The following is a 15,510-nucleotide window of genomic DNA, read 5'->3' as shown; positions in this document are numbered from 1 at the left end:
CATTCAAGACCCTTGAAAACACTATGGTAAGTCAAGGAAGGCAAGCACAACAGGCTACATATTATCTGATACTATTTATATGAAATGTCCAGAATAGGCAGATCATAGAGACAGAAAGCCAATTAGTGGTTGCCAGGGGTTGGTGGGAAGTAATTGTTTAGTGGGTCCAGGATTGCCTTTTGGGGATGATGAAAATATTTGGGGGTAGATAGTGGTGATGGTCACATGACAATGTGAATGTACTAAATGTCCCTGAATTATACACACTTTAAAATAGGTAAAATGGTGAATTTTATGTTATACCAAAAAAAGAGAACTCTCCTTGGTTTCCTCTGTTCTGTTGAATGCTATGTCCCAGCCTTTCCTCCAATGGAGGGAGGAATCCAGATAAAATAACCACCACTATACACCCATACCCTCCCAATTACCTGCAAAAGGGGCTTAGATTCTGGATGGGGTCGGTGAGTGGTTGGTGTCTGCCGGATTGAATTCTCTCTCTCACAGAGTAAATGCCTGACTTGGCTCTAGATGGAGGGCACAGCCAGCTCCAGGTGTTGGGCTCTCCCTGGCTGCCTGGGTTCCACTCTAAACATGACATAGGTAGGCCCTGCCTTCCAGGCCTGCCTCCCGGGCAGGTCCACGGCTGACTGCTGAGGCCCCAGGTAACCTCAGAGGCCCACATTTCCCCGTCACAGCTGCCTGTCCAGCCCTCTTCTAAATATTCTGATTCCAGCCCAGCATTTTACTTTAAAGAGAAAAGAAAAGAAGAAAATATTTATGTATTTTTTTTATAGTACCTTTTTAGGAACCCAGAATCTTTCATGTACTCAAAGTGGAATTTCTATTGTGTGATAGTTTCTTTCTTTTTTTCCTAGCAAAACCCCCAGCTTCTCCAAGCTGGTTTCAGACTAGACCTAGCAGTTAGGCAAAGAAGGGTAAGACTACAGAAATAGCTTATAGCAATATTCTTGTTCAAGTGGTGGGACTTTTTAATCTCCCTCAGGAGTTTAACCCTGCTTGCTCAGCCCTCCTATTCTACTCTGGGCTTTTCCTCTTGTCTTTACCAGCCTATGTAACACTTCTCATCCCTCCAACCCTCTGATTTCAGAACCGGCGGCCAACCTTTTCCACCCTAGGCCCACATCAATCATGCAGGTCTGCAGGAATTCCCGTCTGGGTCTGGCTCTTTAAGAACATCTCTGACCCCTCTCCCTCAGTACCTTGTCCTAATTCTCCAAACCCCTCACATTAACTGGCCCTGCCTTTCTACCAGATGAGACCCATGAACATCTCCCACTGAAGGCAATTCTTTCTCCTTCTCCCCGTGGCTGCTTCTAGGCTCGTGTGCATCTTAACAGCCTTTTCTGACCTGAAAGCTCCTGTGGCTGCAGATACAATCTCCTGACCTCTGGGGCTCTCTCTCAAGATCTCAGCACCTTTCACAACTGGCTGCAAGGCTTTCTTTGCATCCCTTGCCCATCCTAACGATTCCAGCCTCCAGCTCATGCTCACCCAGCTCCACTTGCCTTGATCTTGTCTCTGCTCTGCTCCGTTGCCCACAGTGTATAACTCATCCCCTCATCATTAATCCATTCATTGGACAGCCATTTATTGAGTATCTACTCTGTGTGAAGCCCTGGGCTGGGTGATGAGGTGCAAAGATGAGTCAGATGTGGTCCCCACGTCAGGGTTGACAGGCACTCATTCAGCCATTTCAGCAGTTAAGATACTGAAATACCCCCAAGAAAGTTGGTAACAGCCACTGCCCTGAATACCCTCTAGCTGCCCCAGCCCTTCCCCCGAGACTCCTAGGTCTTCCTACCTTCCAATAACTAGAAGCTTCATCCCAATTCCCACCTTCATAGAGCTCTAAGTCAAAAATCTAGGGAACACCCTAGATTTTGTCCAAAAATGTTTACCTCCTACAGAATCTCAAACTGTGAAATGCCCACATACTGGCCACAGACAACCCGGTGTTCTTCTCTGTCTCCCTCTCTCCCACCGATCATCCTTTTTCTTCTCATGCTACCAGTCCCTCAAGTCTCAACCCTTGCAGCTCACTTCTGACTTCTCCATATACCTGGAGCTCACGGCCAGCTATTTCTACCTAGTTTTGAACCCTTCCTGCCTTGGCCTTCCATCCTTCTTGCTTCATCACCTGCATGTCACCTGCATTCTGTACATTTTTTTTCTGACCTGGTGCTCAGGAGCCCTGTCAGGGAAAGTCACATGGGAGAGTTTTGCTCCCTTGGGCTAGCAGACATCAACTACGCCTTTCCTACCCTTGGCAAAATTTCCCCCACATTTTGTTGACCACCATTCTGTTGACTGACTACCTCTTTATCAATTATTCTCTTCCTTGCATCATAAATCTTTCCCCTCTGAGATATAAATACCCCCAGGCCTCTATTACTCACTCCCATACATTTATTGTTCAATGAATATTCATATGTTCCCCCACAGTTCTCTGGCATTCTTGCAGTTAGGTGCCATGTGACTTTTTGGCTAATGTGTTTTGAGTGGAAGTAATCACCACTTCTGAGCTGAAGCATTTGAAAGCCAGCGCATGACCCTCCAGCTCTTTTTTCCTTTCCTCCGTGAGTTGGAAGCTGCTGGCTGACATGGCGACCTCACCAAATGGGAGTAGTTTTGATCACTGAGTCTTGATGTGGAGAAGAAGGGCCCTGAAGAGATGCCTAACCAGCACAGGAATACCTGTCAAAGAGAAATCTATTGCCATGTAAGCCTCTACCATTGAGAGGGTGATTTGTTACTGCAGCATGGTCTAGCATTATCATGGCTGAATGCCCCCCTAAGATAACAATAATCGGAACACCTTCCCTGGAGTCTGCTTCTCCCTGAAGTTTCCACTTTATTTTTCCTCACCTCATTTTCCTTATTTTTCTCTCCACTGCTGGGTTACTGAAGTATGAGGTCTATAGCATGTCTGTTACTTTCTTTTCCTCTTTACAGATCATTCCTCAATCCCTGGTCCCTGAGTTACCGCTTAACCAAATTATTCTCTGCAAGACTCCCTGTGATACCCAGAATCCCAAGTTCAACAGTGTTCTCAGCACCTTCAGCTTCTCTGCAGACAGCTGCCACAATGGTCTACTCTGTGCGTCTTTGACCCCTTTTCTGGTGCCTTCTGTGGCCCTTGGTTACCTGGATTTTCCTCCTGCCCCACCAGTGCTCATTTCCAGGCTGCTTTGCTGGCTGCCCCTTCTTTCTCCTACCTCCTAAATACTGCCCATCCTAAGGTGTGGCCTCCAGCCTCTCCATTCTCTGTGCTTTCTCTCTTGGTGATCTCACCCAAGCTATGGCTTTGGTATTCCCGTACAGAAGGGTGACTCCCAAATCTATTTATGGCATCTGTCCTCAGAGAGCATTAGGCTAACAGTGAACACCCTGAGCTCTTCCTGAGCTCCAGGATCACAACTCTTACCAGTCTTCACACTTCAAGTATCTAAACCCAAACCCACTTACTTTCTTTCCCTCCAGCAGAAACCCTGGTGCTCTGCCCTTCCTATTACATGGCTTCTTCATTCTTATAGCTGCCCAGGCTCAACTTCTGGGGCTCTATTTCCATCCACACATACATCCAGGCAATTCCCAGTGTTGGGAGACCCTATCTCTTCATCCTCTCTTCCATCTTTTCCTTCTTTTCCATGCCTTCTGCCACTCTTAAAGTGTTGAGACGTGTTGGCTTTGGCTAGCCTTTGCAATTCTGCACAGCTTCCACTCTGGGAGCCCTGCCTTTTCTCTTCCAGCCTCCTCCATCTCCTGTTCAGGCAAGCTTCCGAGGGCTCAGATCTGCCCTTTCACCTTCGGTGGCTCCCAGTTCCTCTGGATTAGTCATGAGCAACCCAGCCTTGTGCTGGGGCCTTCCACCTTATGACTTTCTCAATTTTACTTTCTCTTGTATTCTGGGAAAACTGGTTTATATCTTGTTCTCCAAACATACCCAGGGCTCTCCTTATTCTGGTCCTTGCTCAAGCTATTCCTGCCATCTGGAATACCTTCTTCCAGCTCCAGCTCCGGATTCAGTCTATAGACTCCCACCAATTGTTCAAACCAATTCTAAACACTGTTTTCTCTACAGAGACCATCCTAATTCCCTTGATCTCCTGTGCTTACTTTGTCTTTCACATCATTGGAGCATTTTATTTGTAACTCTCTTATCAGCCAGAATGAAAACGACTTGTTCTTCTTGCTACTGTGACATTGTGCTATCTGGCCTCCCGGCCAGGTGGTTCTTCTCTAGGCAATACCTGCGTGGTATTTTTAGAAACAGAATTTGTGCAGCTCCCTTTCAGAAAGTGGCACTTACGTGGGGCTTGTGCTTTTGGTCATAGCATTAACCCTCACTTCAAGTGGGGAGTTATCCGTGAAGCAGTGGCTGGGCTTCCCTGGGCTCTGTTTCTGTAAACTGCCGTTGACAGCATTGGTTTTTTTTTTTTTTATTATATCCTGTGCTATGCATAGCCACAAGCGAAACCTGGCTGATTTGCATGTGCTTGGTGCCCCCCCAGTCAGGTGGTTCTGGAACATTCCAGCTAGTCTCACCCCTTTGAAACTTGCCTCTCCCTGCCACACAGTAGAGGCCAGGCAAGCATCTAAAAGAGAATCCGGTCCAAATGCACACTCTCTGTGGGCCTCATAATGAGTCCCACAGCTTTCTACCTGGGAACTCAGCAAGCCTATTGGAAAATGGGCCATATTGTACTTATTTCAAAGCCACAAGTCTGGGCAGAAACTGAAGGAGGATATGAACTCTGGAGGTTGAAATGCCAAGGGGAAAATTGGGAGCTAACTGGGCAGCATATCCCAGGGGAGATAAGTGAGGCTTCCCTGCCACAGTCACCCGTGTGGCTGCTGGCTGGGCCTGGGCCCCAGCCCTGATGACGCACCTCTCTGTGGGGCAGGTTCTCCATGAACAAGGCAGGGGAGGACTGCAGGGAAAATACTAAACTACCACTGAACCTCATTAACTAACTGCCACTGAACTTCATTAACGTGGAGCTCTTTGTCATCCTAAGGCAGAGAGAGACACACTGTGGGTTGAAGTCTCTTGCCTTCCCACCGCCCAGTAGGCCTAAGAAGGTTGTGGAGGGCCTTCAGAGCCACTGATCACACAGTAGGGCAGTAGGAAGTGACGGGCCAAGGGTGGGGGTGACTGAAGAATGTGTTCTCCACCCCATCCCCCAGATCTACAGCTTTGATCAACCATGCACCGGTCAAACCACAGTCATCAGCAGGCCAGCTGGCAAGAGACACCTGTTCTGGTCTAATTCTTTCATTTCACACATGGAGGCCCAGAGAGGTTAATGGGAGTACCCAAGGTCACACAGCTGGTATTGGGGAGGGGGAAAAAGAAATTTATATCCAGGTCTCTTGGTGGCCTTGCTGTGACTCTTTCCACTTACCTTCTCTGCCTCTTGGTTTGAGGCAAGATTGAAAACAGTGAGATACGTTTATAAGGACTGAAGAAAACGGGTTCCCCGTGAGTCTGCAAACACATGTAAAAGAAGAAAAACCTCCTGTAAATGTTCACATAGAAATCTGGCAAAAAGACCTACAGAACCAGTGGGCGCTCAGAGAGAAGTTCAATCCAGGGTTGAAAAAACAATGCAGTTAACTTTTTCAAAACACTCAGCAGAGCTGAAAAGCATTGTGTTCCAAAACAAATAAATTCTGTTAACTAAATGAACATATTTTTTATTCATATCATTGTTTTTGACAATGTTAACTCAAAGCTTTTTTTTTTTTTAAACAAAGCTATTATCCTTGCTGAAAATTCGGTGTCCAACACAGTAAAAATTGTTGTTTTTACTGCCTGAAGCCAGAGCATCCTCTGTCCTTGGATCAGGACCCCCCTGAGGTCGGAAGAAGAAGCACCTGTTTGCCAGAAAATGGTTTTCCCTGGAGCCCTAGAAAGGGGAACATTCCCTTATCTGGAGTTGGGAGTTAGTCTCAGGTACCCTGAGTGGCTCAGAGGCAGGCCCCCTCTCTGGGCTCAGAGGGGCAGAAGAGCCTCTCTAATGAGCTTGGCCAGGCCCCATACAGGAAAACAACAGGGGGACTTAAACTCAAGCCCAGAGTCCTTGGTCTCTAGTGGGATGACCTGAAAAACCCTAAAGCCCTTGGGGTCCTAACCCTAAGAAAGAGATTTTTGCTTCTGATAGTAAGTGGGCATTTCAGTGGGCTTGTAGAGGGCCTACCAGACCCAAAGAGTCCTCATTCTAGCAGCCATCCCAGTGCTACCGGAAGAAGGCCCAGCCGGTCATATCTCCCAACAACTCATTTTTATGTTGAGTGGGTCTGTCTAGAGCTGAAAGGCCCTTTCAGGGAACCTCACCACCAGCTTTGGACATTGTGAGTAAAATTGTAACACTGCCAGAATATCTTGCCTGGCTTTGGTATATCTGCATATTAACAGATGTTCAGAGGTGGAAAGAAGTAGGCTTTAATGCATTTGCATCCTTCCTCAGCGGTGGAGTTCATCTCCATATCAATGGGTAATTACCTGGGCAACCATGTGCATGTCTGAACCTGAGAGGTTAAGGGGAGGGGACTGGCTTGCTTGCTTGCTGGCTTCCAGAGCAGAGGAGAAAAATGGCCCGGGACTGCAGTTTGTGAGCAATAAATGGATTTTAAACTTTATTTTTCCCTTTAACTGATTTCGGTTTTTAGAGGCATTTTGCCCTGGAATTTCCTCTACCATGTAAGTCCAGGTTCCTCTGAACCCAAAATCTGTTATAAAGGGTGCGACCTTTGAGAGGGCCGCCCCAAGAAATGATGGGGAGAAGTGGCGCTCATGCCGAGGGACATGTGTCTACACTCATGTGGTCATGGAGGCACCACCACCGCTGCTGGCCGTGCCAACCCCGGCCCATGGCCCAAGCCTAAGGCTACTGCTTCTGCAACTGCTGCTGCTCCTGCTGCCGGCTGGAGCCTGGTCACAACTATGGAAAGGAGCAGAGGGTCCGGGTCACCCCAATAGAGAAGCAACTGGCTGCTGTGTACCATGCCTTGTTGGCTACGGAGCCCATCGCCGGAAAAGCTCCAACCAAGGTAATAACCACTTATCCCATCGTGGGGTGGGTGAGAGACTGGACCCAAAGGCCACGGAGTGGTGTGGCACAGACACCTACCATATATCATGTGACCTCCTACCATATACCTTTTGCCTCTGGCATCCCCAGGGAATAGTGAAGCAGATGCATTGGCCCAGGTGCGCTGGCTAGAAGGAAAGCCTGCCTCTGATGTGGCCCAATGGCTACATCAGTGTTTGTTGTATGCGGGCAAAAGACAACGTGGGCCCATCGATGGGGCTTGCTATTGACCTTTGAAGAAATCTACCAAGCCTGGAAGGAGTGTCCTGCATGTTGTGCAGATCAGCAAACCACCAAGAGGGGCCTAGAGTGTCTCTTTGCAGCCTATGGCCGGTCGCTGGTGATTGAGAGCAATCAAGGCACCCACTTTATTGGACATGCATTGCAAGGATGGGTGCAGCAATTAGGAGTTAAACGGACGTGGCCCTTGACATTTCAACACTTGGACTGGCGATAGCTGGCTCTTCTGGCACCTTGGGGTAAAGACCTGGAAGCTGGCCCCCTGTGTATTCCTGGAAAAACGGCAAGGTGGCCCCCTGCAATCATGGTTATTTGCTTCTACAGTCCTTGTGTCCTGGATGCGCCTCCTGGCTGCAGCTGCCCGGTGATGGCTGGAATGGACGAGCTTTGGACTTAATCTGCATGGGACTTTGAACCTAGCTGAATCCTCTGGCTTGAGAATTATGATTGTGTTGCTGTTGTCAAGAAAAAAATGCTTAAAGAGAGGCTTGACTTTGTCTAATGTTTGGTAAAAGTTTTGTGAGCAGTCTAGCATAGTTGTTAGGAATGAGTAAACAAGTGTAGAAACATTTTGTGCTTAGTGAGAGATTGTGCTGTAAAGTACATTTACTCAATCTGCATTGGCTGAATCCTCTGGCTTGAGGATTATCAAGATTTTATTGCTGTTGCTATTGTATGTGATTAGATAGGTCAGAAGAGGGGGCACGAGTAAATTGTAAGGCGAGATTTCTGGAGGGGTGGCCTGTGGGTAAAATGGTAACATTTCCAGAATATCTTGCCTGGCATTAGTATATCTGCATATCAACAGGTATTCAGAAGTGCAAAGAAGTACGGCTTTAGTGTATTTGCATCATTCCTCAGGGTGCACCATATCAGTGGGTAATTACCTGGGCAACCGCATGCATGTCTGAACCTGAGAGGTTAAAGGGAGGGGGCTGGCTTGCTTGCTGGCTGGCTTCTTTCAGAGCAGAGGAGAAAGACGGCCCGAGACTGCAGTTTGTGAGCAATAAACAGGTTTTAAACTTTATCTCTCCCTTTGACTGATTTCAGTTTTTAGAGGTGTTTTGCCCCGAGATTTCCTCTTCCCGGACTTACAGTCACCCATAGTTAGTGTAAGTATTGTTTTGTGACACGTAAGTTTTGGAGTGTTTGTGTCAAGTCTCAATGTAAAACATAGTTCCTCCTGTGGGTTTGAAAGTCCCTTAGCTACCAAGGACCAACCAAAACACTGAAGATGCATTATTGAAAGTGAAGCGTAGGAGAGGTGGTTAAATTTGTTCCTCAGTAAGGGCCCAGGTGGGGTCCCCTCCTCCTGACTATGGGAGGAGGGAGGCATGGTTAGGAAACCCTCCTAGGGAAGGTCTCTAGAAACTGCTGAGAGTCACACTCAACACTCTGACTCCAATCTGTATATAAATCAAAGACTGAACTCTTAATTTGTTGTAATCAAGATCAAAAGAAAACTTAAAAGGAATATGGATCTGCCAGAGAATTTTCCACACAACTCCATCTGCTCCTTCTCCAGCCTATAAAAACAAAGCCCAGAGGCCATGTTCAATGATGTTTGAGTCCAGCTAGTTTGGAAATCTACCAGCTTCTTCAACAGGATCATCAGATGATGCCACTTAAAGCACAATAGGACATGAGTCTCGTCCCCACGGACAGGTGGCCATCCCATGCACCTGCGGCGTTGGGCAGGCATGGCTAAGCCTAGAGTTACTGGCAGTAAAAGGTGAGCACATTTTCCTGGTTTCCTCGGATCAGGATGACTGGAGGTCTGAGGTCCTGGGACAGCGTCTCCAGCCAGGCCATGTACAGCGAGCTTGGGCACTTCCCCTTCCTCCCGACAGGCAAGGTGCTGCAAGGCAGGAAGAAGTGGCAGGTGAGGAGTTGCCAAAGGGCCTTCCCCATACAGCCCAGCTCATGTTTGCTTTCCGAATAGCAACTCCATTCATTGACCCCTTCAGAGCCCCTTCCTCCCAGCCACCCTAAGAATAACCTCCTGCTCTCCTAAAAAACATGACTCAAATTTACCTTTGGCCACAAAGCATTTCTAAATGAAGCTGTCACTTATAAGGCTCATGCGATCTGGTCCCCACCAGCCTCCATAATCTCCCTTGCTATTGTCCTTAGCCTAGCTCACACCCCTAGAGCCACAGTGACTCCCTTGCCATTATTGCCTTACCAGCTTGTTTCTCCCCCAGGGCCTTTGCACATGTCTCTCCTCTCCCCAGAAGACAGTGCTGCAGCTCTTTGCCTTGCTGGCACCTTCACCCAGGCCTTAGCTCAAGCACACCTCCTTCTCTGATCACCTCCTCCAAAGCAGGCCTCCCATCTCTCATCGTCACGTCACCCTGTTCCATTGTCTTCATAGCACTCACACCCTCAAAATCCTCTTTTCATTTGTTTGTTGTCTGTGTCCTCCCACTAGACTGTATGTTCAGGCAGGGTCAGTCTTGCTCACCACCCTTTCCCCTGTGCCTAGAACACAGTCTGGTATAGTTGGGCGGGTGGGTGAAACTACCCCATCAAGCCACTCATCATGCCAGCCTTGTCTCTCTGGCCACACACCTGACTGTGGCCACAGTGTGATATGTTCATGTGTTTCAGCCAAGTGTCCTTGTCCTGTCTCCTGCCAATGTAGGTAAGGCTCTGGGAGCAGGACTCTGCTATTGTCTTTGAGGGCCCCTGATCTGAACTGCCATGCTGTGTAAATAACAAGGTCGTGGGGATGCTGTTCAGCCATAGTTGCATGGCTGTTTCTGGAAGTGATTTTTCCACCATCTTGAGATTCCCAAAATGCTCTGGGATGGCGGCACCTGCCCTGCTCTTGGCTCTTGGAGAAGGCAGCGTCTCACAGACCCAGCTGGTGGCACGTGAAGCTGGGCACCAGCACCTTACATGGGACTGCACTTTACAGTCTGTTTTTCTAAAGTATGCCCACAGCCATTATTCCATCTGCACCTCAGAGCAGTGCCCTCCATCCCAGCCAAGGAAACCCAAGCAGAAAGGAGGATGCTGTGTGACACTGGGCGTCACAGCTTGGGCTCTGGTGGCAGAGAAGCTTGAGTGTGGCTCTGCCAGCTCTCAGCCACATGGCCTCGGTACATGGCTCACTATCCCAGGGCCTCAGTTTTCTTTCCCCTAACAGGAGGAAACACACCCCTCTCGCCAGGATGTTGGTGAGCTCTAGAGAAGACACAGCACAGAAATGGCACACTGCAATGGCTGGCACTCAGCAAGCACTCTATGACCTCAGGGACTGTTACCGTCACTGACTATTATTTACCAGCCTCGGATGACTAAGCCAGTGAGTGGCAGCGATGGGACTGGAACCAAGATCCTGGGATCATCCTGGCTGCCTCTCTCACTGCAACCCCCACCTCGCTGAGAAGGTGAATTGGGGTCCCCAAATGGCTGCCCCTTACGAAAAATTCCATCCTCAACGTTTCACTTGGGACAACCAGTACCCTGCTTTAAAAAGCAAGGACCCCAGAGCTGGGGAAGGCAAGTGGGAATAAGAACATTTCATTAAGCTGGCATCACCTTCAGTAAAAGGCATTTGTGTCTCGTGATGTTCCAGGGGGAAAGGAAGTGGGTATATTGATATGGAACTTTCCTGATGTCAAGGGCTGAAATGTCCTCTGGGAACTACTATGTCATTTTCAGGGACTGAATTCAGAAACTTCAAAGGTGTAGGGGCCTGGAGGCTGCATGACCAGGGACAGGGGACCCCCACCACTCCTGCTGTGCCCTTCCAAGCTTCAGCGTGGAGTTCTCTCCCCCAGCAGAGCCTGTCCACCCATTTGAGGGACAGACACCCTTTATACTCAGCCCCAGAGCCAATCAACAGCACTGTTCTCACTCATAGGATGTGCACATTTGAAGCTACTAATCTTTAGAAGTAAAGCTGCTCCAGAACAAAGGAACTTTTTGTTCTGTTTGCCACAAAGAAAAGCAGCCTTGGTCTAACCTGGGTGCAGAACAATAACCTTGCATCAGGATTGCAGGCTTCAAAGCCCACTCCCCACTTTGCAGCTCTGAGATCCTGGGCAAGTTGCCTAACTCCTCTAAGGGGCAGTTTCCTTATCTCCAAAGTGTGTGTGTTGTGGGGAGATGGGAATAAAACAGAACCACCTCATAAGAGTTCTGAAAATTAATAGGGCCAATGCCTTGAGTGTCATAGAGGCTCAATCACTAAAATGCAAGATTGATTATTATTTTGATTATTACTATTTGGCTTTGAGGAAGGAATCTTTATAGAAGGAGGGGTTTAGACCCTATTTAGAAATAGGTTGTTTTTCTAAGCAAAGGTTGTTGGGCTGGTTCAAAGGCTGGTTTATTAGCTGTGCCTATTAAACTGAACTCACACATGGGGCCGTTTCTCAGACAAACTGCTGTTCTTAGAAGGCAAACAACCACGTTCTGCCATGCATCTGCTCTAGAAAAGGGCCCAGGTGTGCTCTCCGACACTCTGGGAAATGGGATTTTTGTCATTTTCCTGAAGCCTAGGGGGAGTTTTTCCTTTCTCAGAATTTCTGGGGAATGCAGCTTCCTGGGCTCCACCTGAGACCCTGATCTGGGAGGAACTGAGGAATTTGCCATTTTCCACAGTCCCCTGGAGGTGCTGATGAAGGTGACTCTCAGCCTGGGCTTTCAGAAACACTGGGCAGGCATGTCCCCCAGGGGGAGGTGAGTGATGCAAAGATGCAGGCAGAGCTGGCCTGACAGCTGCGTCCCCTTTGGGCAGCAGCTGTGGCTGCCACCACGGGGCAGGGTGCTGTGTGCAGGCATCATCTCTGAGGTGACTGGACCGTGATTATTTGTGTCAGCTTATCCCACAAAGGCTGGCAGGTGGGGAGGGGCTGGTTTTCCCTATGAGGTCTGGGTCACCTCCCAGGATGAAATTCCTCATTTTACGGCTGGAGACTGCCTCGTTTTAGTGGCAAATAAGCCTAGAATCCTAGCAAGTTAGAGTGAAATGAATTGCTTTAAATCTTCTCTATAATCAGGGAGACTGAGACACAGAGAAGTAGGGCTACCTGCCCAAGGCCCACAGTGGGCTTCTAGCAGAGACCAAACGCGAACCTCCTTCTCAGAACAGAGGGAGCGCCCAGGAAGAGGAGGTCTGGCACACTCACGTACTCAAGGTGGCACACACCAGGTACCACACCCAGGGGAAAGGTCGGTGGAGCCTTCCTGGAGGAAGCCACTCCCCCTGTCCTGTACTCTGACCCCAGTCCACACCCTAGGCCAACCTGGCCTGAGGAACATTCTCTGCTAGTTGTTGGCCAGGGCTTGGAGATAAGCCCAGCCCTTTCCTTATCACAGTTCCCACATCAAAGGAAACACAAGCATTTGCTTTGTTCACAGAACTATCTGCCTAAAAGCTGCAGGAAGCCATGTTGCTGGCAGAGCCAGCTCCTGGGGCCTGCAGCCTGCAGCTGTGCGCTCCGGCCTCCTCCGCACTTACACGGGGCCATGACGGGTGTAGTGCTCTGCTGTCACCATCTGGACATTCTCTATCATTTTGGAACAAGGGGCCCCATATTTTCACTTTGCACTGGGCCCTACAAATTGTGTGCTGAATCTTGGTTTCAGGAATGACCAAACAGGTTCCCCAGGTGGTCCTGCAGAATTCCCAGGCAGCAAGCCCTCGGGAAACGTAAGAGAGGTCAGCTACCTGTCTTAGCAAACACCCTGTTCCCTGAGCTGGGCCTCTCTTGGAGAGGGGACTCCGATGGCTTGGCTGACCATGTGCTTCCTGCTGGCCTCTGAGAGGGCAGAGCCACCCTGAGGTCTCTCTGTGCCACTGTCACCTTCCACTTAGCCTTGGCCAAGACCCACCAGAGGAGCAACAGGACGTGGCAGCAGCATCGGAAGCCCAAGGGGCTGACAGGCACGGAGCCCAGGACAGCAGCCTCAGCTTCTGCTGCTCAGGCTTGCACCCATGTCAGCTGGGCGAGGCTGATGGCCAAACAGGGTGGGTGATCCCTGAACAACCAGGAATCGATTTTCTTCTGGAATGAGCCGGGCCTCTTTGTCAAGCTAAGCTTGGCAAGAAAAGGTGACCAACAAGGGAGAAGCAGCGGGAAGAGGAATCGGGTGGCCTGGGAAGGGGAGTCAGGCAGCCTGGCAGGGGGAGGTACCAGTCCTTGCCAGCAGGCCCTCAGGTGAGGGGCATGGGGCACACACCAGCCTGGCCACGTGCTAGGAAGCCACCTGGCCTTGTTTCTAGGAGCTTTGGGCCCTTCCTCCTCATCAGGGAGGGCTCGGGTCCTCAGCGGGGGGGGCCCTTTCCCAGAGCTGACACGCTTGGCCTCTGAGGCTGGCTTGTCCTCCCGCCAGGCACTCACATGACGACGAGAGCAGCGTCTCGGGAGTAATCCAGCAGAATCTCGTTCAGTCTCACCTGCCGAAGGGACTGGAACCAGGAAGAGCACACGGTCACTTCTCACATCATCGTGAGCAGCACCTTCAAGCCCAGGGGCCTTGTGTGACATTTCAAACTGGATGCATGAATTGTTCCCCCCAAATTATTATAGACCTTCCTGCCTCCAAGAAGGGGAACTGAATGGTAGTTGAGTCCCATGTCACCTCCTTTAGAAGTGCTCCATGGCTTTTCCTTGCTTGACCTTATTACCACGGCCAGCAGGAAAGAGGGGAGAGCACACCCCACATGGTTCATGGTAACAGGAGAGCTGGGTTCAAATCTCAGCCCTGACAGCTCACAGCAGAGAACCTGAGGGCGGCTCCTTGGCTCTCAGAGAGTCACTGCCTTTACTGCAAAATGGGTATAATAGCCTTACCAGGGGAACGCAGGGAGGATCCCATGGGATACCCTAGGCAGAAGCACCAGCAGAGGTCCTGGCATGCGGCAGGCACCTGGTAAGGCAGCCCTGGGGCAGGGGTGGGACACTCCACATCTATAACAGGGTAGTTATAGATCCTCAGACACTATTCTTTACTCCACATTTTCTGGGCAGCTGCACAGGCCTTCGGGGACAGGTCTTGGGGCTGACAGGTCAGGGAATTCCCGCAGCCTGTGTGGGACTGGGTTCTGGGGGACACTCCCTCCTAAAGCAAGGCTGTCTCCAAATTGCTCAGAAATGATTCACACTCAAGGTCTGATACTGGTTGGACACCCCGATTAGAATGGAGAACTGAGGGGAAGTGAGTTAACCCAGATGATAGTTTCCCCACCTCACACTATTGACATTTTGAGTGGAGTATTTTGTGATTGTGGGGACCATCCTGTGTGGCGCAGGAGGTTTACCAGCACCTTGGATGTCTGCCCACAAGGTGACAGTAGCAGACCCAGCCCCCAGTGGTGCCCAGCAAACATGTCTCCAGCGGTTTCCAAATGTCCTCTTAGGAGCACTATTTCCCCTGAGGGGAGCACCACTGGCCAGGAGAACAGAGAGTAGAGCTGTGACTGCCTGACCCCGGACCTCTTGTCCCACCTTCAGGTGGCCATCATAGCCGCCACTGCTGTCCTTCAGCCTTTATTAGAGTCCTGAAGGTGCTGCTGGGAAGGGGTGGCCATGGCTTTAGGTCTGGGTGCGCGCCTCAGGCCACGGGGGGCAGGTCAGCCAGCTTTGCTGGCCCACAGGGCAAATCCTTCCTTGACCTTCCGCACTCATCTCACAAATCCCTCCCACCAGGCAGGAAGGAATGGAGAGAGGGGGGACTCCAGCCCATCCATCGCCGCGGCTGGGGGTGACTCAGTGGGCAGGAAGACCAGGCTCTGATGCCAGGGATGGCTCTGAGTTGCACACCAGGGCTACCTGCCAGCCCTAGCGTCTGCGGCTGAAGGATACCTCAGAGCTAGGGTAGGGGAGCTGGTCTGAGGGCCAGGGAGGGTGTTAAGCTCAGGATAGATGGGGCACCCAGCCCCGACCCAGGGGAATGACTTGCTCCCACCTCCACCCCAGCCAGGCCCCTCTCTCTCCTGTACCTTGACTCTATTCTTGTTAATCTCCTCATCTGAGATCTTCCAGGGGCAGTCCTGCCTCATCTCTGTGACAGTGGCCTCATCTTTGAAGCCATCATTCAGGCGGAAGGGTGCAATCATGTCCTCAAACCGCTTGGTGCTGGGAACAGAGAGAGCAGTTGAAGCTGGGTGAGAGGGCTCAGTTTCCAAGGGAACCAGGTC

The 15,510-nt window shown here is 50.2% G+C and overlaps 1 protein-coding gene across 12 annotated transcripts in view; it reads right to left on the bottom strand.

Moving 5' to 3' along the window:
• Nucleotides 1-8,766: 8,766 nt before the first annotated feature.
• SLC12A3 (solute carrier family 12 member 3) overlaps nucleotides 8,767-15,510 on the bottom strand; it is a 33,923-nt gene continuing 27,179 nt past the window's right edge. For all 12 annotated transcript variants that reach the window (XM_017672984.3, XM_017672987.3, XM_073226960.1 and 9 more), the window contains 3 exons: nucleotides 15,313-15,448; nucleotides 13,712-13,779; nucleotides 8,767-9,213 (listed from right to left, as the gene is read on the bottom strand). In XM_017672984.3, coding sequence (XP_017528473.3) covers nucleotides 9,072-9,213; nucleotides 13,712-13,779; nucleotides 15,313-15,448 — 346 coding nt within the window. In that variant the 3' untranslated portion in view covers nucleotides 8,767-9,071. The remainder of the gene's footprint in view (nucleotides 9,214-13,711; nucleotides 13,780-15,312; nucleotides 15,449-15,510) is intronic.

This window comes from Manis javanica, chromosome 17, assembly GCF_040802235.1.
Source record: "Manis javanica isolate MJ-LG chromosome 17, MJ_LKY, whole genome shotgun sequence".
Lineage (NCBI taxonomy): Eukaryota > Metazoa > Chordata > Mammalia > Pholidota > Manidae > Manis > Manis javanica.
The sequence above is the reverse complement of the archived record's forward strand: the minus strand, read 5'-3'. Positions and strand labels throughout refer to the sequence as shown.